The sequence below is a fragment of the Mastigoproctus giganteus genome, chromosome 3, assembly GCF_048544385.1.
Source record: "Mastigoproctus giganteus isolate SK-2022 chromosome 3, ASM4854438v1, whole genome shotgun sequence".
In the NCBI taxonomy this organism is placed as follows: Eukaryota; Metazoa; Arthropoda; class Arachnida; order Uropygi; family Thelyphonidae; genus Mastigoproctus; species Mastigoproctus giganteus.
Window position 1 is genome coordinate 189,772,229 of NC_143577.1, and position 22,141 is coordinate 189,794,369.

Below are 22,141 nucleotides of genomic sequence, written 5' to 3' on the forward strand. Positions count from 1 at the left end.
GCTATTATTTTTAGGTCACCCGAATTCATCTGCCGTGCTGTGTGTCTTATGTTTGTCAATTACCTGTGTTCTGTGGTTGATTTGTCTGTTTTGCTGGACGAAAAACCTCAGTTTCTGGGGGAAAACCTTGCTATCTACGCCTGAGACAGACTAACTCAGCCACGGAGTGAAAAAAGCCTATTAAAATTCCTCGTGTCATCGACGGGATTCGAACCCGGGCCTTTTCTACCCGGTGTGGGAAGGACGGTGACGATACTACTGTGCTACCCGCGCAGACACCCAGAAAAGTCAGAATGCATGCTCTGCTCCTTGAAGAACAAGCCAGTATACATTCTCACCGATGATTGGCGAAGCATCAATTCAGCTGTATTCACTTGCTGTGATTTAGTGGTCGTATTTGACATCAAACTAATATTTAACCATAACATCGACAAAAGAGACTGCAACGCGACCCGAAGCCCAGACAATACTGGACAGCCCAAAAATTTCCACCATGGGACTCACAGCTGAGACACCCAAAAAGAAAGGTCCAGAAATTATTGTTTTCGGCATCAATAAAAACCTCAAACCGGAATAAATGGCTGAAGAAATCTATTGTAGAAACCTTCAAGGTGAAAGTGAATTTACCAGCATCGAAGATGCGGTACAACCAAAGTACCAGACCAAAGGAAAATCCTTCCAGAATCTAAACTGGGTCATTGTACTCTCGGCACAATCTTGGCAAGTAATTAAGCAGCAGGACAGGGTGTACCTCGAGTGGACCAACCATAGGTTCAAAGAACACATAGTCATCCCAAAGGGCTTTCGCTGTTGTAGGTTCGGCCATACTACACACAGGTGTACACAGGTCGATTCCACGTGCGGGCACTGTACACGTGGAAAGGGCACAACTTTAACACCTGCCCTAACAAAACTGAAGAACCGGTTTGCGCCAACTGTAAACTAGCAAAAATAGATTACAAGTATTCGATAAGGGATAACAAGTGCCCGGTTTATCTGAACGCAAGAAGCACACAACAACAAAGAATCAACTATGGCCCCATATAAGACATATAAATTTATACTCATGAAATTTATGCAGCTAAATACTCAGCGAGCGTGTGGTGTCGTGGACCAAATAAGAATAAAGGCTGACGAAGACAATACAGACGTCCTGTTCATCCAAGAGCCCTATACAGAATTAATCTTAACACAGCTTTTTTCTATATTTTTGGGAATATACCTTCTGTCATACAGTTATTATATAGTGCTATTAATTTGTCTGGTGCTATTTCCGCTAATTTTTTGATAATCTCAACCTCTAAGAGGTCAAAACCTAGGCATTTATTGCTTTTGGTTTTAGATAGTGCTATTTCTAAGTCTTGTATAGTAAACAGAGGTTCAATATTGGCATTGTCATATTCAGTGTTTTCTTTTATAATGTCTAGTTGGGTGGGGGAATGTTCTCCAATTTCAGTCTGAATAATACAGTCTAGGATGTTATTTACAGAATCCGCCCAACACAGGTTTGGGGTTCCATCTGGTTTGACAGTAGTTTCCAAGATATCTCCTCTTGGCAGCTTGTTGGTCACTATTCTGTAAACAACTCCCCAAAGGTTATTGTTTCCAATAGTTCCCACCAAGTGCCTCCAGCGTTCCTTTTTCTTGTCTCTTATGAGGGCTGTATACTGATTCCTGAGAGTTCTATAAGAATCTCTCAATACATCCACCTCATTTTGTGGCCAAGATGTTCTGGCTCTTTGAAAATTTCTCCTAGCCTGGTGCACCCTTCTCATGAGTATAGTCAGTTCAGGGCACCACCAGGGGACTGCCTGCTTCCTCGGCTTTTTCCTTGAGATAGACAGGTTTGCTGTTTTTGTTAAAATGTTTGTCATAGTCAGTGCTTGCTCGTCTGGGCTACAGTTGTCTGATCTAGACCACTCATTTTCCTGTTTTTGCAGCTCAGCTGCTGTATGTTCTGCGAAAATCTGCCAGTTTGCCTTTTTGAGGTTATACCTTTTGGTATCCAACAAGAAGTGTTGGGTTATTTGTAATTGACTGTTTAGTTTGAAGGTGATGGCTCTATGATCTGATGTGGTCCAGGCTGGCTGGACACCGGTCTGTAATTTTATAGGCTATTGAATTGGTGGCAAGAGTGACATCATTGTCACTCTCCCACATGGTACTGCTAAAAGTTGATAAGTTATAAGGTTGATTTATCACTTGAAAGGGTGTGGTGGCTATAAAATCTGATAATATCTGGCCATTATGTGTGACTGCCCTGTCTTCTGTACGCTATCACATACGCAGCAGGAATCTGGTACACGAAGGCCATAACAGCATAAGGTATAAGGTATAAGGTATGTTAGTGTCAGACGGCACCTGGGATTTCTCCCATCTCCGCGTGTGTTTCGCTGTATCGAGGACAGTACACTGTCAAGCCAGAGACTTGAAAGTGTGTGTGTCGTGTCTGTGCAGTGTGATATGTTGTGCCCATTGTTTATCCGGCTTATTGGCCGCCAGGCCCCTAGTGAGGCCCGACGTTGCCCATACCCTGCCACGTGGAGGCTAGCCGGGTGTATCCAGTATCACAACAATTTGCTCTGGCAGGTCCTGCCACCTAGTTTCCTGGGATTTCAGTGGCTAGGGCCTATTAAAAAAAAAAAAAAAAAGTTTATGCATTTGACATTAATGCTTAATGGGATTGCTGTTAGGAAATCGCTGGTTAGGGTTGAACACTAAAGAGATATGTTAAAGGCCAAATAGGTCGGGCAAAATTTTGATGTTATTAAATTTAGACATGTAACGCTAGATAAAAGCTGATAGTGTTAGATATCTTAGAGATTTGCACAAAACCGGTAGAATTTAGACGTTGGTTATAATTTGGCGGCATTGTTAAGGGGTGTACTCGGTCGATTTAATGAGAGAGAGGGGGGGAGATTGAAGACTGGGGAGGAAACAGATAGAAGAATAGGGACGGATAGAGTAGGCATCCCCAAAGAGGTCAGTGGAGACGAGCCCCACCAGGCGAAATATGGGGGGTAGGCAGGGAGGAGAGGAGACAGAGATCCGTCTCCTCCATTCCCTGCCTGGGGATGGGGTTTTAAAGGGAACCAGGTTAGAGTACCCAGTTCGGATCGCCAATGGCGTGTTGGCAGCAAAGCCGCAGAATGTCTTCGTCGGTGTCATGTCCAAGGAGTGTCGAATCCGGTATAAAGGTCCAGCTGCCCATCCCGCTCTGGGGGTGGGATATGTTAGCTGGCAGTGGGGAACCTATCAGGTGAGGGGGGGGAGACACACACATTTACTTCATTCGTAATGTGCATTCTCACTCTACTTGCATTCTTTTTTTTTATACTTTTTTCTTATTTTATAATTTTTTTTTATTTTAATACTTTTTTCTTATTTTATAATTTTTTTTATTTTAATACTTTTTTCTTATTTTATAATTTTCTTTTTTTTTATATATATATTTTTATTTTATTTTTTTTTATTATTATTATTTTTTTTTTATTTCACTCAACTCATTCATCTTTTTCTCATACACCAGGAGGGGATGCAATGATGGGTAGCGTAAATTTAAATACTAATTAAAACTAGGGTTAGTGTGTACTTAACTTAGCATTTGTGGTTTGTGTTCTTTTCTCTCACGCTTACACTTTTATTCATTCTTCTAGCTCTCATCTCATTTATTCGACTCTTTCTTTCTGCACTGCACTCTCTGGGCACCGCAACTTACTGTTATTCTTCAGTTGTGGTGCAGGCCTAGCTGCAAGGTTTTTTTTTTTTTTTTTTTGCAGGCCAGGGGAGAATGCAGTGATAGTGTTTATGTGGTTTGTAAATGTTTGTTGGTACAGTATATATAAAGTAATGTAAGTTATTTTTAACTTTGCATTCTTTCGGCCAATTACATTTGCTCTTCTGCTCATTCCCATTCACTTTCTCTGCATGCATTCCCATCCCCCTCCCCTACATTGGTTTGGGGCCCCAGGTTCCTACACCTGGCATGGTAGTCATGGGGAGTTTTGTTATGTCAGGGTGCAGAATAATGCTATCCTAACAGTTTTTAAGTCATCATCTGGGCGTGGTGAGAAACTTGGGCAATTTTACTATTGATTATTATTTAATTGCTGGGGGGGCTGAATTGCCATTCTTTGCATTGCTCTGCGCATTTCGAAAACTTTCTGTGTGAAAGATGTAAAAGCTTTATAATTTTGCTCTTCTATGATGAAGAGATGTTCTTCTCCCCTGGGAAGGGGACCAATCTGTGCTATTAACACTGTTCTGGGGATGTCATATATTATACATTCATAGAGAATGTGTGCCCAGTCTTCACTTTCGCCACAGGTGCAGTTTGGGTCATCGGTCAGGCCTAAGGAGGTTAGTTTCGCCTTTAGGGAGCCGTGCCCTGTCAATATAAATGTTGTAAAAAGTCCAGGGGCATACCACTTAGGTGGCTTTGGGCTAACCATTGACACCAGTGGCAGAAACCGTTTGGTGACCAGACCTCTGGTTTCCTGCTCCCACTTTGTTTGCCATAGCTCGTGGAGCTTTGTGGCTATTCTTTTTCTTTCATCATTGAAGGTATTGGTTGTATCAAGGGCTATCCCCAGAAATTCTGTGGGTATGCCCTTTTTAAATCTATAATATAGGCCTCTTTTGGCTACTTCCAGGTAAAGTGGGAGAGTTCCGGCCAGCAACTGTAGTGCAGGTATGCTTACTGTGCGACATGCTCTGGTAATAGTGAGTAGTATTGTCCTTTGTATCGATTCTAATTTATTCCTATCTCTTACTATGGCCGAGCGGATGAACCACGCACCGGCTCCATAGGTGATAACAGGCAGGAACATTGCACGGTATATGATTGCCAGGGTCTTTCTTTTGAGTCCCCAGTCTGTTCGACTGATCCTGGCAATCATACCTGCATAATTTCGCACTTTCTTCGCCAAGTAGATCAAATGGGGGTAAAAAGTTAATTTTAAATCAAAGACCACTCCAAGATATTTTAGTTCTGTTACCATTTTTATAGTGATTGTGTTAATTTTGATTTGTGGACATCTTCTTATGTCCAAATTACCTTTTAGAAGTATTTGTTTGGTTTTTTCAGGCGATATTTTGAGCATGTGCATTTGTGCCCACTCCTGCAGCTGCAAGAGAGCGGCATTTGATCTTTGCTCTACAACCACTCGTGGAGTGGTTGTAGAGCAAAGTAGGCCATACAACCACTCGTGGAGTGGTTGTAGGCCATAAGAGCAGTCAATTACAGAAAGCTTGAAACAATACAACGAGCAAATGCTACTGACCATCACCAGGATGGTGTGCACGGGGTCAGCACCCACGCCATTCAGGTGCTGGCCGGTATGCTACCCCTGGACCTTGAGGTCGTCAGATGCGGGTTGCTATATCACCTATCTAAGGGCAAAGCAGTATCAATAATGGATTACACAAGAGACCCAGCTAACACACCTAAAGCAGAGTATAACGCCTAGCCCACTACCAACAACAAACCTGGCAATCCAGGTGGACCAACTCCTCTAAAGGAGAGATTACGAGAAAGTTCATTCCCAACACTACTAGGATTTATCCAGAAATGCGGAAATGGTTGTCCCCGACCTCCATGCCAAGTTCTTTTTAACTGGACACGGGCCCATCGAAGGGAAATTACAAGCACAAGGCATTATTGATGACCCCCTATGCCACTGTGGTTCCTCGGAAAGCTGGAGCCACTTAATGTATGACTGTGAGCTCTAGGTGGACTTAAGATGTATTCTCTTCACCAAAATCCACTATCTACCAAAAGACCGGGAAGAGCACGTCCTTGATAACGCCAAAGACTACATTGCCGTCACGAACTTTGCTCAAGAATTGTTCACCCGACGTAGGGCGCTTCCACGGACACAAACTTGAAAACTGTACAGTACCACCCACAACCCACGACGCAGCTTTAATCACTGACTGGAGCCTTTACTGAGAGAGAAGTTCTATTAACGCACAGCAGAAGATAAGGAAACTGACACACTCAAAGCCCATCAAGTGCCATCTGGCGATTCGAACTAGGTGTCTAACCTAGTTCCCTATAAATCCCCTTCCCTAGGCGGGGGGGAAAGATACGGGTTTCTGTCTCCTCCCCTTCCCTGCCTCCCCCTTCTTCTCCTGGTGGGGCTTGGGTCTGCCCCACTGACTTTTTGAGGTCGCTTTCTCTATCGTCCCCATACTTCTGTCTTTCCCCCCAGTTTTCAGTCTCCCCTCCCCACTCTGCGTAAACTGTCAGTGTACACCCCACACAATGTCAAAATTCAACAACGCCCAAAATTAAACCGCATTAATATAAACCTCTTTCGGCCTTACTTTTCCAGTGTTTTTGCCCCCATTTTTTTATAATTATTTTTTTTTATTTATTCATTTATTTTCATTATTATTTTTATTTTTTTATTTTATTTATTTATTATTTATTTTAATTTTTATTTATTTATTATTTATTGTAATTTTTATTTATTTATTATTTATTTATTATTTTAATTTTTATTTATTTATTATTTATTTTTTATTTATTTTTTATTTATTTATTATTTTTAAAATTTTTATTTTTATTTGTTTATTATTATTTTTATTTTTTTAAGGTCCTAGCCACTGAAATCTCAGGAAATTAGGTGGCAGGACATGCCAGAGTGAAAATTTAAAATTACTGGGTACCTGGCCTCCCTCCACGAGGCATAGTGCGGACAACGTTGGGCCCCAGCAGGGGTCTAGCGGCTAAATGGCCAGAAGAACAACGATACATAACATTACACTTACAAAATCCATACACTTTTAAATCTCTGGCCTTTCCAGCGAACTGGTACAATCACAATGAAATCTACACGGGGATGGGGGAAACCCGTGGTGCCGTTAGATAGGAGCACACTATACACTATTTTTATTTACACTATTTTAATTTTTATTTATTTATTATTTATTTATTATTTATTTATTATTTTAATTTTTATTTATTTATTATTTATTTATTATTTATTTTTTATTTATTTTTTATTTATTTATTAAAAGCAAAACAACACCTGCGTTACATCTCAGATAAGGCCATTTTATACCTCCACTGATATATTATTATTAAAATCCGTTTTTTTAAAAAATAGCAAGTGTTTGCTTTCACCCCTTATACACAGCCGACCGGCTAGAAGGGTGTACAAAAAGCAAAAATTACAATTATTTACAGTATTTACAATATAAGAAGAGTGTACAAAAATACACGAATACAATTATTTACAATAATTTACACAAGTGTGTATATTTACAGTATTGTTTACAAATTCACTCATTGTCAAGATTATAGTTGAAGTAAGCAGTGCGCTTCTGAGATGCTCTTCACTCTGTACTGCTTGCTTTCGGAGTATTTCACAGGGTCTATTGTCAATGAATTGAAAAGGTTCACTGCGTTGTTTGGGAAGAAGTTCTTCAGACAGCACAGGTTGGATAGTGTAGAATGCAACGGTAGGTAGGGACTGTCATTATTGCGTCCATGATGACTCTTCCGAGATCTCTTCATCATATACGCAGTATATGATGAAGAGATCTCGGTTTCAGCCTCACGGACGACTATGAAATAGATTTTTTATAAGAATTCTGCCTCCTCAAATGGGCAGTCTAAAAACAGAATCCCATCCGAGATCCGTACTATAGCAATGTCCGTGGCTCTAGGCATTCCTAGGCTTAGCTCACTTATAGATGAAAGCAGACTCCTTATTACAGTAAAGTTGATCACAGCTCCCTCTTTTTTGGGATCTGAGAGGCTGGAGGATTCCATTTCCCCACCTTAGAGCAATCCCCCGCAATCTCTTCTTTCCAATCCCTCTTGCATCTTTCGGATCGCTTCGTCCCAAATATATAAAATTGATGCTGCCCTCAATAATTTTTTACCAACCTCCCTTATAGGAAGCACATCCTCCGCTTTGTAGATTCCGATACGCCCCAATCATGCATCGAAAACGACCCCACACTCGCTGCATCCACCATACTATCATGACGGCCGTTTCTAATCAGAATCTGGTGACTCTCAAAGTGATATCTATTATTTTATTGCGATATCTCAACTTGCTCTTTGCATCCGTAGTCATCTTGATATCAGTCTTGATATCTTAAGCGAATTTTTAAGATGATAATTCCTCAAAATTGGTCTCTGCCACTTTTCAGACCTTATACTGTTTGGTTAGACCTCACTAATACCACAAACTTACTATCTCCAAATTGTTTATAAATGCTCAAAGAGATGAACTGTCAAATCTCGCGACAAGCTCCACCCCACCTCGTAGACTCTGGATCGCGAAATTGAGCTTTGCTTAGTTATTTCTCACCTTCCTCTAAACTGCGTGGATAACTAAAGTTTGTCGTCGTGAGAGAACGTGTCCGACTTTGCTCCTCATTTAATGTAATATTATACCCATAGCATAATATTAATATTATGCTATGGTTAAAAAAATGCAGTAAGTTTCATATCAATCGACTCAGAATCAAGTTATCTGTGTGGATCTCTCTCTCCGAATAAGTTGTAGAAGTTCGAGGTAAATAATAATTACCTCGAACTTCTACAACTTATAAAAGTTCGAGGAAAATAACAATTTATGATTTTTGTATTAATCTTTACATATAACTATCCAGCCTGCTATGTGTGGCATTGTTTCCCCTCCTGCTTAATCCCTACTCAGGGTCGTGTGTGAGCTGTTTACGTTGCGTGGTGCCACTTCTAGAAAGTCACATAAGTTCAGGCCAACTCGCCTGCCAAGGTTACTGTTCAGCCGTGACTAATTCTTAGGTCAATCTCAAATCTGCATACTCACTATGAGGAATCCAGCAAAAAGCTCGATGGTCAATTCCACTGTAAACACGTCCAAGCACAAATCTGCTGATCCACCTGGGGGCATGTGGAATTCTAATGAAGTGAAGAAAATTATTCCTGTCATCCAAATGCAACAGCACCGCGAAATAGTCCCGTCACTCAACGGACAGCAAATTGTACGAAACGAATGAGTAAAACGCGAAAGTCTAAAAAGGTCTGCGGCAGGGCGTCAGTGAACAGCAAGAATCTTCCCTCCCCACTCCCAAATGATAATAAACTTCCTACTATCAGCCATACTGATCTGATCGGATTACCATCAAAACTGCGCGCATCCTACCTAACGGACCTGGCAGCGATGCGCAAAGAGCTCGCCTTGATGAAAAAGCATCTGCTTAAAAAGGAAAAGGAATTTACGCAACTGGTTCAGACAGTTCAGGAGGATGTTAGGAGAAAGAACACGGCGTCACTTGAGCAAGCTACAGGCAAACTCTATGAAGTCCTGTGTAGAATTGAAAGCACTCTGCAGGAAACTCTTAGAAGGCAACCTATCAGGTGTCATAACGTCAATCCAGCCAAGAAATGAAATGTAGCCACTCAGACAGAATCCAACAGGTCGGGACTTCTGTCATGGAAATCTCCGTTAATCCCAACAGGACTTCTGTTAACTCCAACAGTACTTCCTGTGTAAATGAAAGCGCCCTAGAATCAGTCCTTAATGAAACAGAATATTGTAAATTATTCAAGTCCTTAGAGAGGAAAGACGCCAAATTGAGAAAAGCGGCGATGGATTTGACTGACACACAGCTGCATGAAGAATTAGATTATGTCTATTACGGGGATAAAAATCATAAGTCTTCGCAACTACAGAGAGTAAATAAAAACTCCTGTTCAAAGGGAATCGGTCATTGGCCCCCACATAATAGGAAACCCGATCGAGTCAGTGCACTCAACATGCAGTCAACAATGGCTATCCCTACCAGGGCTTATCCTGTTTCTCATACTAGGCAGCCTTTTGTTACAGCCAAAACATCCGGATGCGCTTTCGATACGACGACCTTCTACTATTGATTCTTCCCAGACCAGAAGAATCGGTGGGAGCGCTGCCCCCTCCGGCCAGCCTCGCCCTACTGAAGCGTTACCTGGCCTTGTGCCTCTGAAGGACTCCCTCGGTGGCACCTGGGCTCAAATCGCAGCACTTCCTACTCATCATATATCCTCCCGGCCAGCTGCTCTTCAATCTACAGCAAATCAGCCACCATTGCTCACCAATCAGAGGTGATTGGTGAGCAATGGTGGCTACTTCAAACAGTCCCGAATTGTGTGGGAGTGAACCTCCCTCCAATGAGCGAGTGCGACCGGGCTCTCCTATTATCACCGCATGAAGTGGCTACTGCCGATGCCACACTCTCCTTGATGCCCAACGTCGAAGACATGTCCACTTCCAGCACTGACAACAGAGTAGTGACTACAACCGCACGCGATGGCTTCATCCATGGGAGTAGCGGCTCTTCGGATCTTAAATCGGCCCCTGCTTTAGGGCATGTTTTTGTAACTAGGCTTGACCCTGATACGGCCTCACAAGCTGTGTGGAATTTCATTTTAAGTATGACTGGAGTGCACACCAGCGTTCGTAAAATGCATACAAAACACCCTCCTTATGCATCTTTCGATGCAGCTTGTTCACCCTCAGATTTAGATGCTCACGGGTCAGGGAATTTCGAGAAAATTCTCGAATCTCTGCCCCCAGGAACCGTCGCTAGCAACTAAAAGGAACAGAGGACAGTGGAACCGACGGGCTGTGCTCATGTTTTACCCAAAACGTCAGGAACATCTGCAATAAGCTCCACTCCCTACAATCACTCTTGTTCCGTGAGGAATTTTGGATTATTTGCCTTACAGAGACTTGGATGTCATCCAATAAACAGCTCGACACGTTGTTCAGAAACTCATCTTATCATGCAGCTGCTAATGATCGTGTGGGAAGAAGAGGGGGAAGCGTTATGATTATTTACCATCGTAATTTTACACTCTCTTAACTGAGGTCCAGCAGTATTGATCGCTTTGAAGCTTTGTGTGCCAATGTAACACGCGCGGAAATCACCTGATCCAAATTTGTCTAATTATCTTCCACCTGATCATACACAAGACTCCAGGGATGAACTGCAGTCATGGCTTGCGAGCTACCTTGCTTCCGATAAACCTACCTTTCTTACGGGGGACTTCAATATGCCCACCCCAAGACACTCGGAAACTAGACGAGACTTCATTACCTTCATTGAAATTTAGGATTGGGTTTCCTTGAGTCACAGCCTACAGGGGGCGACCAAGCGTTAGACCTTGTATTCCATCGTACTGGAGATTTGACGCCCAAAATCCCGACCTTTACTTTTAATTCAGACCACAAACCACTCACGTTTGCTTTTACGTTCCCGTCGATGCATCCTAGGGATGATGAAGTCCTAACCAAAAGCATTTTCTCAGTTAATTTCATCAGGCAAGATGTCATAATGAATTTTCTCACCTCAACCAACTAGGCAGCACTTTCCACCCTACCGATTGAAGAAGCCACTAATGGTCTGGCTTCCATCCTAAAGGCAATGGCGATTCAAGGAGCTTCAAAAACCATCAGAATCTCTAAATGGACAAAACCATGGTCCTCAAGAGATCTGAAGCGGGCTTCAGTCTGGACAAGCAACGTACCTTTAGGAAATGGAAGTGTACTGGATCCACAAGTGATTTCATTAGCTTTAAAAAGAAAGGAGCATTGTTCCTGAAGCAAAAGCGACACGCCAACAATAGATACATAGCTAATAGGTTAGTTTGCTCAAAGCGACCATTTCCAAAGCATTGCAAAGATATTAAGATGGATGAAAGCATTTTCGTTGAGCGGGCCGATAATACATTTGGTGAAAGTCACGTAAAGAAAGAATCGAATCCTTCCATCTCCATCCCATTATGTGATCTGACTCCCCTGTCTGCGTTTAACATCACAAAGGAGAATCATCTGATGAAAATAATAAACGAGTTACCGAACAAAGACACTGTCAGACCTGATGGATTTCCCTTGTTTATCGTTAAAATATCCTGTGTTTTCATTGTGGATGCTCTTTTACATATCTTTAATGAAATTTTACGAACCTCAACAATGCTCCAGGTTTGGATACGCTACTGCGTCAAACCCATTCCGAACAATTCGAGGCCAAAACCTGTGAAGCATTTTCGTCCTATCTCAGTGGGCTCTTCGCTCCCTAAAGTTTTTGAAAAGGCAATCCTTACTCAACTTATGGAGCACTGTTTCCATCACAGACCACGCCACCTTCACACTGTGGTCCCTGGGAGATCTACTTTCAACGATCTCTTTCAAACTCTCTTTCACATACACGACGCTTTGAATTCTCGAACTCAGCCCGACATAATTTTTCTGGACATCAAATCGGCATATGACAGGATTTCCATCACATCCTGAAGAACTACTTCAGAATCTCAGATAACCTCCTCACCATACTCAATAAAATTTTGCAGGAAAGCAGGGTCCTTGTAGAGCATAATGGTCTCTCCCGTTCCTTTAATGTCTGCAGAGGGGTTCCACAAGGTGGCGTTTTGTCAGCAGCACTGTTTCCAGCTACTTCGGAACCTCTTCTGGCAAATTTCAAAAACATGATCTCTTACGCCGATGATTTAAAGCTCTTCATTCATTTGGATCAGCCAGGACATGCCCTCTCAGTCCAAAGAGCTGCAATAAAACAAATAAATGAGATAAACACCTTTCCGCATTACATTGGACTCGAGCTAAATGCCGAAAAATCTGCCCGGATGACCTTCAAAAAGAGGAAAAGAATAATCCCAATGCACGTCTCTATAAATGGACATCAAATAAAGCATGTCAACTCCCACAGGAACCTCCGTTTGGTGTGGGATTCAAACCTGTCTTTTCTAGAGCACTTCAAGGAAGCAAGGAATAAATTCTACGCAGCCCTTTGGTCTGCTCGACAGGAACTAGTTGGTTATGGTAATAACAAGTTAATATCTAGATTAGTCCAAACTTGTGTTGTACCCGTGGCGCACTACGCGTCGGAAATCTGGTTCTCCGCTCCTCCAATCTACCTACAGCAGTTTTGGGGCTTGAGTACTGGCTGCTGCGATCCCTCAATAGGTCTTCAGGACATCCCCTTAGTACCTCTAGGTTTGCACTGCATTCGCTGCATGGAAGGACCCCTTGGAAACAAATAATCGCTACTCGCAATATAATGACCCTCTCCAAGCTGATTTCGGGTAGACTTGATGCTCCCATCAGCGATAGGCTCTTCATTCAACCCAAAGAAAACAGAAGAACAAATAATCATCAAACGTCTAAGATCCGACCAGCCCTCAACCAAATCAGCTCGCTCATTCATATGTTTCCAACAAACACGATTGGTCACCTGAACGACCTAAATATTAATCCCGAGGCGATTTGCGTGGACAAGATCTACAGATCCAAAGTCCTTGCGGACACCTACTTAATGTTGGAATTTTAGATGTTTCAGGTCTCCTTCGCTCTCTGTAGGCTTCTGTGAGGACAAACTGCGCTCCCCCTCCAGTTCGGGACAGCTTTCTACAACTTTCCGGCTCTCCCGCACAGTGCTTCGAGAATGCGGAATTTATTTAGAACTTTTATCCAGAATATTGTCTTAGCTGCTGTTATTTATTTGATCTGTATCCATTATATTAATGTATATAGGTTGTCTCAAAAATATTGTACAAACGTTTAGGGAAGGGAGGTAACATTTAAAGGAATGTGAATCGCATAGGAACAAATAACCGGAAACGTCATGGGAAAGTAGTAGCAGAGGCACAAGAAGGAGAAATGACACAAGACAGAAATTAGTGGCAAACATTTATTTGATATAATATTAACAATGGAGTACGAGATGAATGCATTTCATGATGTTACAACAGATGCTCGAAGGTTCCACCATGAGACGCGATGCATTCGTGACACCGACGTAGCATGGATTGGCGGACACAGTCGAACACACCTGGAGTTTCTTTGACAGTAGCAGCAGCGCAGACGAGTCTCGCCACGAGATCCATTTCCGTCTCCACAGGCGATTCATACACGATAGATTTGAGGCCCCCCCCCACAGAAAGAAATCAAGGCTCGATAAATCAGATGAGCGTGGGGCCAGGCAACGGATCCACCAAGGCCAATCCATCGCCACCCAAAACGCCTGTTCAAATGGTGACGAACACACCTTCCATAATGGGCAGGTGCCCCGTCATGTTGAAACCAAATGTTGCGGCTCACATTTGCTGGAACATCGTCAAGTAACCCTGGTAGAACTTGTTCAAGAAAGATCCGATATTTAGCGGAGTTCATGTGGGATGGTAACAGGTATGGGCTGACTAAGCAGTCACCGACCATACCTGCCCACACATTTATTGCGAAGCGATGTTGTGCCGCATGTGGCGCACACCGTGTTGGCCCTCTGCTAATCCATACACTAGATGCATGTCTGACAGTTCACAGTTCGTATATCGATGCATGCCCTTCGTGCGGCGACTACTGCTTGAATGATTAAACCAGAAATTTTTCCTCTCGCGAACTGATGAACAGCGCCGTGTACCCACTTACGGTGACGTTTCCGGTTATGGGTTCCTATGCGATTCACATTCCTTTAAATGTTCCCTACCCCCCTAAACGTTTTTACCAATATTTTTGAGATACCCTGTATATTGTTAATCTGTTATAGTTATAATAATAACTTTTATATATCCTTTGTCTTTTTCACTTCTTAATGTATATGTAGTAAAAAGAGACCAGCTCCCCAATAAGAGCACCTTTACAAAATACCAATATTTCTTGTAATTTAGTTGTTTTTGTTGTAATAGAGTTTTAGGAGCATCAGCGACTAAGGCCATATTTCTCCGTTTATACTGTCTGTAAATTGCGTGTGTTCTAGGGTCGGCTTTCTGTTTGCTGTACGAAAAAAGTGAGTTTGCGGGAGAAAACACTATCAACCTCGAAACCTAAAGCGACTACTCAGATCCGACAAAAGTACTCCCACCGCAGTCCCAGCTGACTTGGCGAGTATAATTGTTTGCCAGAAAGGATGCCAGCACCAGAATCTTCCCACACCAAAATACTGGAACAAACTCCGCCCAAGGTTGGTAATACCATCCTCCAACGCGAGAGAACCCGAGGTCGCCTCATTCCTGTCGTGATCTCTCATTATCGAGAGCCTCTAATTGTTCACAGCCGGGAAGCAAGGCTCCCTCCCGTGAGGATAAGCATTACAACCTCTCCTACCATCCGCGTAATGTTCCAGAATATCAGGTCCTTAAGAAATAAACTTAATACACTGGAAGAGATTCTACTCTCAAACTCACTAGACATATTGTGCCTCGCTGAAACGTGGTTAGAGGCGAACCAGACAGATATCAGCTGCTCCATTCCTGCAGGCTTTCATGTACTGGCTGCCTCTCGCGATAACCGCAGAGCGTGTGGAGTTGCTATAATTTTCAATACGAAAAAGTTCTCCATCGTACACTCTGTCTCAAGTATCTCTCAAGATGTGGAAGCCTTAATGATAACTCTGGAACATCAAGGTACCACTATAGACGTCGCATGCCTGTACCTTCCTCCAACACCAACTGTGATGGCCATTGACGCAGCCACTAACTGGTTAATAAATAATCTCCACCCCGCAGCCACTCACATCGTATGTGGATCAATCTTCAAACTTCCGCCATCTACCCAACACCTCAAAAGTCGTCTCATAGAATCTCTCCAATCAATCCAAATATTCCAAGTTAACTACCAGCCAACGAGAGACTAAAACCTACTGGATATAGTCTATTCCTCGGCAACATGCCAACTCGAAGAAACCACAGCCGACATGTTTCAATCAGACCACCAACCAATCATATTTACAGCTCTCCTACCCAAAAAATATTTCAATACCCCCAAAACCAAATCTGTGAAAAATGTCACCGCTCCAAAATTCCTGAATCCAGCACTCTGCATTGAAGCCGCATCCACAGTCCCATGGAACATCTTAGATGGATGTGAACTGAGCCTCGCAATCGATTTAATGACCAAATGGATCAATACCATAGCCCTTCACACCGCTACCAAGACAGTCACCATTACTCCGCGCTCCAGAGCATGGTGGACTCCCCAGCTCAACCAAAGTTTCCACTACAAACAATTACTACACGCCAAGTGGAAAGCTTCCGGCAATGTCCAAGACCGCATTTCATTCTCCAAAGCCAGGGCCGAATTCAACAGAAACAAAACAGCTGCAATTAAAAAGCACCTCGAAAGAACCCTAAAAAGGGGAAACCATTCTACAGAACAAAGGCTAGTTCTTCCAGCAGCATCGTCCCAATTGACTGGCTCAACTACGTTGCCAGATTTTCTAATCAACCTCCAGCTCTACCTAATCGGCCACTCCTCAACCGCTCTCATCTCACTGATAGTCTCGCTACAATCCGAATTTCTAAGCAACAACTGATGCAGGCCATTAATACTCTCCCTCTCACAACAACCACCGGTGACGATGGCATCCCCCAGTTCATAATCAAATGTTTAAGTGTCTTCATTATCGACTCACTCCTCAACCTATACAACAGATGCCTCGAAGTTCACTTCTTTCCACCCCAGTGGAACTGGTACTCTGTCTGGCCCCTTCCTAAGCACCAACAATCGACGCTCCCAAGCCAACATAGGCCCATCGCTTGCGCCTCTGTATTGCTAAAAATTCTGGAGAAAGCATTGCTACCGTCTGTCACCCATCAAATTCTCCGTGACAGTCCTCAGCAAATACACTATGGGATATCAGGAAGGTCAACTATAACTAACCTTGCAACAACCACTCTGCACATCTTAGATGCCTTTGAACAAAGACAGGAATTGTCAGTTATATATCTTGACATCCATTCCGCATTTGATGCCACCTATATACCTCATCTCCTACGTCTCTTAGAAAACTACTTCAATTTTCGCGGCGATGTTCTCTGGTTCCTAGAATCTCTCCTATCGAAGAGGACCCTTGTTCTAAAGATCGGAACAAAGACCTTCACGCGTCACATAACTACCGGTGTACCTCAAGGGGGGGGGGGGTCCTGTCTGGCATTCTCTTCTCAGCAATCATGGTGCCATTTGTGACCAATAAGTGCAATTGGATCACATATGCTGACGATGTCAAGCTCCTTACTAGAATATCGCCATCCAACTCGGCAGCCGAAATCACTCAGCAAATCACTAGCAAACTGCAGGACATGGCTGACTACCTCAATACCTTCAACCTCCAAATCAACCCCCTAAAATCGGCAGGCGCCTCCGTAGCCAGGTGGGAAGAGCAGCAGTGCGTAGCACACGCTTCTAGATTAGACGGAGGTTCGAGCTCGTCACCACCAAATACAGAGGATGCGGAAAGGTCAGGGAATGACCACCGCATATCCAGGAGCAATATAGCCTTAGTTGCTAATGTTCCTAAAAACCAAACAACAACAACAACATCCTAAAATCGGCACAAATAACTTATTCTCTAAAGGACAGCCCAACAACGTTGGAGCCTGTGCTTAACGGCTCCTCAGTTCCAAGTGTTCAAACACACAAAGATCTGGGGGTCGTCTTTGACTCCAAACTATCTTTCAACGATCACATAAACGTCATGTATTTCTAGTATCTGTAATTCTCTGAGACGACCATTGTCTTACCGTCATACAGTCGAGGTTGAATTCACTACGCTGGGTCGCCAAACAACAGCTGCTCCACACCACCGACCCACAACTGGTAAAAAGATACATCGTATCAATCCTTTACCCGACAATACTGTATGCTTCAGAGATATGGGCATCAGCTGCCGAATCCAACATTAAAAGAATATTCTCTGCCGAATTCTGGCTTCTAAAATGGGCCAACAGCAAACTCCACCTTCCCCCAGCTCTCAGATCAACGCAGTTAGCAGAAGCTCGTCACCTACGCAGGCTCCGGTCCTACATCGGAGAAAGAAGGCTGCTGTTCACCATCAAGATGGCCACCGGTAAAATTACAGAGCCGTACTTCTGGGATCACTGCTCTTGGCGCATTCCTCCCCCTTATCTCCGGTCTTCAGCACAGCTGCTAGCAAACCGTAACCGGCTAGTACTAACCGACAGATTCCTGCCAAAGCAAATGCTACCCTCACTGCAAGCCATCGACGGGGACCTCCAAGAAGTGGTCAATAATAAAAAATACAGGAAGGGTATCCTCGTCGAACTGAAAATGTAAAACTGTGCTTTGTTAATAATCTGATTTATCTTTTTTTCTCATGTGTATCTCTTTTGTAAATATGTTTTGTTAACCCCTTGCACCACCATGCCGTGACGGGACTAATTGTATGTCTATCATTGCTGCAATTAAAGATTCTATTCTATTCTATGTTACCTTCGTCTGATTCTGAGAAATCAGACTCAGCCACGTTGTGAAAAAGCCCCACAGAATTTCCTCCAGTCATCGAAGGAACTCGAACTCAGGTCTTTGCCACCTGAGTTCAATCTCCGCACACCACCCACTGTGGGAAGGATGGGTATCCTACCAACTATGCAAGCCACGAGGTCTTATAATGGCTTTAAATAAGTGTCATGTGTATTAAAACTGTGTTCTCTAAGGTGACTTGCCCGTAATATTCTCTGACCAGGCAGTAATCGTTAATCCTTGGTTGGCGGGTGTATTTCATAGATTTCTAGTATCTGTAATTCTCTGAGACGACCATTGTCTTACCCGTCCGCGACTATTAATCCAATTATATTTATTTATTTTTAATTTTTTAAAAAAAAATTCCTCTTTCTTTTCTTCTCTTTTTTAAAATTTCCCTTTCTTTTTTTCGATTCCCCTTTCTCTTCTTTTTTTCTTCCTTTTCTTTTTTTTCCTTTCTTCTTTTCTTCTTTTTTCTTCCTTCTTTTCTTCCTTCCTTTTTTTTTTCTTCTATTCCGTTTTTTCTTCTTTTTGGCCCTTTGCAGTTGGCTCCCAGAGGTCTCATAAACTGACACCCTAAGCCTACTGGAACTGGCCCACTTTCCGTCGTATGGACGAGAACTCAGAAGCAGCTTTCCAGGTGATTGCTGTTCCTGTGTAGCCAATCGTAAAGCACAAACAACCCAACACAAGACGCATTAACTTCACAAACCTTACACTACTACACTTCTGACCCATTTTTACAGTCTGTAAATTTGCCATGATACGAGGTAGATTTGAACTGACGTTCTAGGAGCCACCCTTAACAATAACACATATCCACATGTGTTGTGCAAAGGTTTGTTCCTAGATTTCTAGGAATCTGTAATTCTCTAAGACGACGTCCGTGACTTACCTGTCCGTGACTGTTAATTCAATTGTTGTGCAACCGGTTTGTTCCATAGATTTCTCGGAATCTGTAATTCTCTTACTTGAGTAGACCCTTAAGCCTGTTGTTTGGCGGCCAGTGTTTTTCAGAGATATTTATGATACCGGAGCTTCTGAAATACCGATATAAATATTGCTGGCAAAATGGTTCAACGCAAAGACAGTTAGTACTATAATATAATATCTTTATTAAAATTTACAAGAAAAAATTTATATTAAATAAAAGTGGATTCGGAATGCAAATAACAATATTCAACGAGAAACATATGATATTTGGTCCTTGACGCTGTCACACACATTCTCTCAGGTATTCCAACCTGTGCGAGTCTAAAACGCTTATGGAACTGATATATGAGGCTGTGCCCCAAAACTATTCTCAGGCTTCTAGATTTCATCCAAAAGAGGGAAATTACGTTAATTAATGGCTCATCTCTAACAGAATCTCTCCACTCTTTGTCTAGTAGACATTTTATTTCTGTTGCATGCCTTTTCTATAGTTACTTATGTGGGCGCTGTTCTTCTGAATTGGCTTCTATAATTCCCGCTCTCTCTCTTCCAAAGCAGTCCGAATACGTGCTGCAACCAGGCAACATCCTTTTACTGTCCAGGTTTAAACTCACAGAACCAATTTTTCTTCTTCCTAATTTATTCATTCAACTTCGGTTTTTCAACCTTCATTTTTCAACCTCAACCCATGCACGGTAATAAGTACCATAGGTTCTAATACCCGTCGTGTTTTGTGTTTTCATAAAACAATATATATCAACCTTATCAAAAAATTAATTAGTTAACACTCGCCTGACTCGCGGTGCTCATGGCAGTGGAATTCCGGTAAGCGATCCAATACTACAAGTAAAATCTTTGAATTTCACAAAAGTGTGTTTTTTTTTTAAAGACATATTTTCTGCTACCAATGGATGACTTAGTAAATTTGTAACTGAAATAACACTGTTTTGAAGGCTATCCACAAGGGCAGAATCGCGGTAGCTCAGTTGGTAGAATCGCCGTTCTTCCTACACTGGGTGGAAAGCACCTGAATTCGAATCCTGCGATAACGTGAGGGGATCTTCTTTACAGGCCTTCTTCAAGGTGGCTGAGTTAGTTTGTCTTAGAAGAGAGTAGCATGGCTTTTTATCCCGAACACTCGGATTTTTTGTTAGTTCAGCAAACAAACAAATCGACCACAGAAGACATTCAATTTACAGACATAATACATACGGTGCATTCTGGCCTAAGTCGCTGATGATCCTAAAACCTTCCAACGGAACAACAACGTTGGAAAAATACATGTAATATCCCTATTTGCATATGGCTGGCCATGTGGCCGTGAAGGACTTCGCATTACTATTCGTGTGAACGGTATGCAGTACACCTCTCTCTCTCTCTCTCTCTCTCTCTCTCTCTCTCTCTCTCTCTCTCTCTCTTTCATTTAGGAATCTCCCGGGCCTTCTAGCATGGAGTGTTTTCTTGTTCATCGACGCCGGAGTTGTATGGATACACCGTCATCGTAAAGAGTTATACTTGGTCACCGACGAGAGAAACATAGACGTGTGCATCGATGTCAGAGGTGAGCAGAAGATCCAGGACCACGAAAACAGATTCCAAGTCGTAATACCACCGCCTCCAGCCTACTGAACATCAACAGTGCATCCAAATACTACTCATGTTGTTTTCTCTAATTGCGGATACGCCCATCAGCATGACAGAGTTGGAAACAGGATTCACCGGATCAAGCGACAGGTTTCTACATGTCGGTGCTGACTTGTTCATGCAAGAAAATGTTTCGTGTGTCTCGCAGTGGAGCATGGATATCCGTGACAGCTGTATATTGCTATAGCATATAGGAACTATAAAATCTGGCTCATAGTCCATATGGATATTGGTCTTGCTGTTCCTACACTATATCGGGTGGTTATTTGGGCCATTGTGTTGCGTCGCTGCTGTATAACTAGACAACACACATTACGTCGACCACACGTGATTGCCTCACGTTTGACCTTTGGCTGATTGTTGTCGGACTGCTGTTGAGCCCATCACGGTAAACTGTTATTTTCAAGATACTGGCATATGCAGGTCATGCTGCTCCCCAGCACAATCATTCCAAGTTCTAATTCGGAAAGATCTTGTGGAGTCCATTCCTATACAATGGAGTGTTTCTAATACAAACACAACTTTGTGTATATATAATAGCTTGCAATCTTATAATGTACAAATTTGTATATATAATATGTTGCAATCTTATAATGGAGGACACATGAACAATCTGATGATGCTGTTAAGGCAATATCGTAATGTATTTCTAACATAACAAGTGTATATCATGCTTTCTTTCTTTCAGCATGACTATCGGAAGTCGTCTTGTAGTAGTTCTTGGTGACTACAACAGTGCAAAAGAAGCATTGAGTAGTCCTCTATTCCTGAATCGGCCACAGCCCTCTGGATTCGATTTAATGTTCGAAGGCAAACGTAAGTAGATTTTTCTAAAGGTTTAATTTTAATGTATAAAATATCATACAGCGCTTACTCTCCAGTAATGATTTACAGTATATTAAATTAAACACTATATTATGCATATTCCTAAAACTGAGTAATATACCAAGTGGCCACTTTATAATGTACACCGATCTTTTCTTGAAGTGGGACGCACTTTCAGTAACAGCAACGTATTGGCACCATGCGATACGAAGCAAGTGAACAGATATGCAGAATATAGGAATGCTGTAATATGCAGTCCTGTGCGAAGGTGAGTAAGACGAAAAATTTAAATTTAAAGTAGCATCGCAGACGGGGCTAGAAGTGCGGGTATCTTGGATGTTGCAAGTCGGCTGAGATTTTCATTCGTGGTTGTTTTTCTGGTGTATCAAGATCGGTCCAGTAAAAAAAAATAACATACAGTTAACGGGCATTCTGTGGTCGGAATTCAGGTTCTTGCTGTTTTACACTGACGGGAGGACAAGAATCGC

At 42.5% G+C, this 22,141-nt stretch overlaps 1 protein-coding gene across 1 annotated transcript in view; it reads left to right on the forward strand.

Annotated features, from left to right (window-relative positions):
* Positions 1 to 22,141, forward strand: part of LOC150088498 (cytochrome P450 2C21-like) — an 88,981-nt gene that overhangs the window by 15,467 nt on the left and 51,373 nt on the right. Inside the window, exon 3 of the mRNA XM_090370193.1 lies at positions 21,517 to 21,644. Coding sequence (XP_090226319.1) covers positions 21,517 to 21,644 — 128 coding nt within the window. The remainder of the gene's footprint in view (positions 1 to 21,516; positions 21,645 to 22,141) is intronic.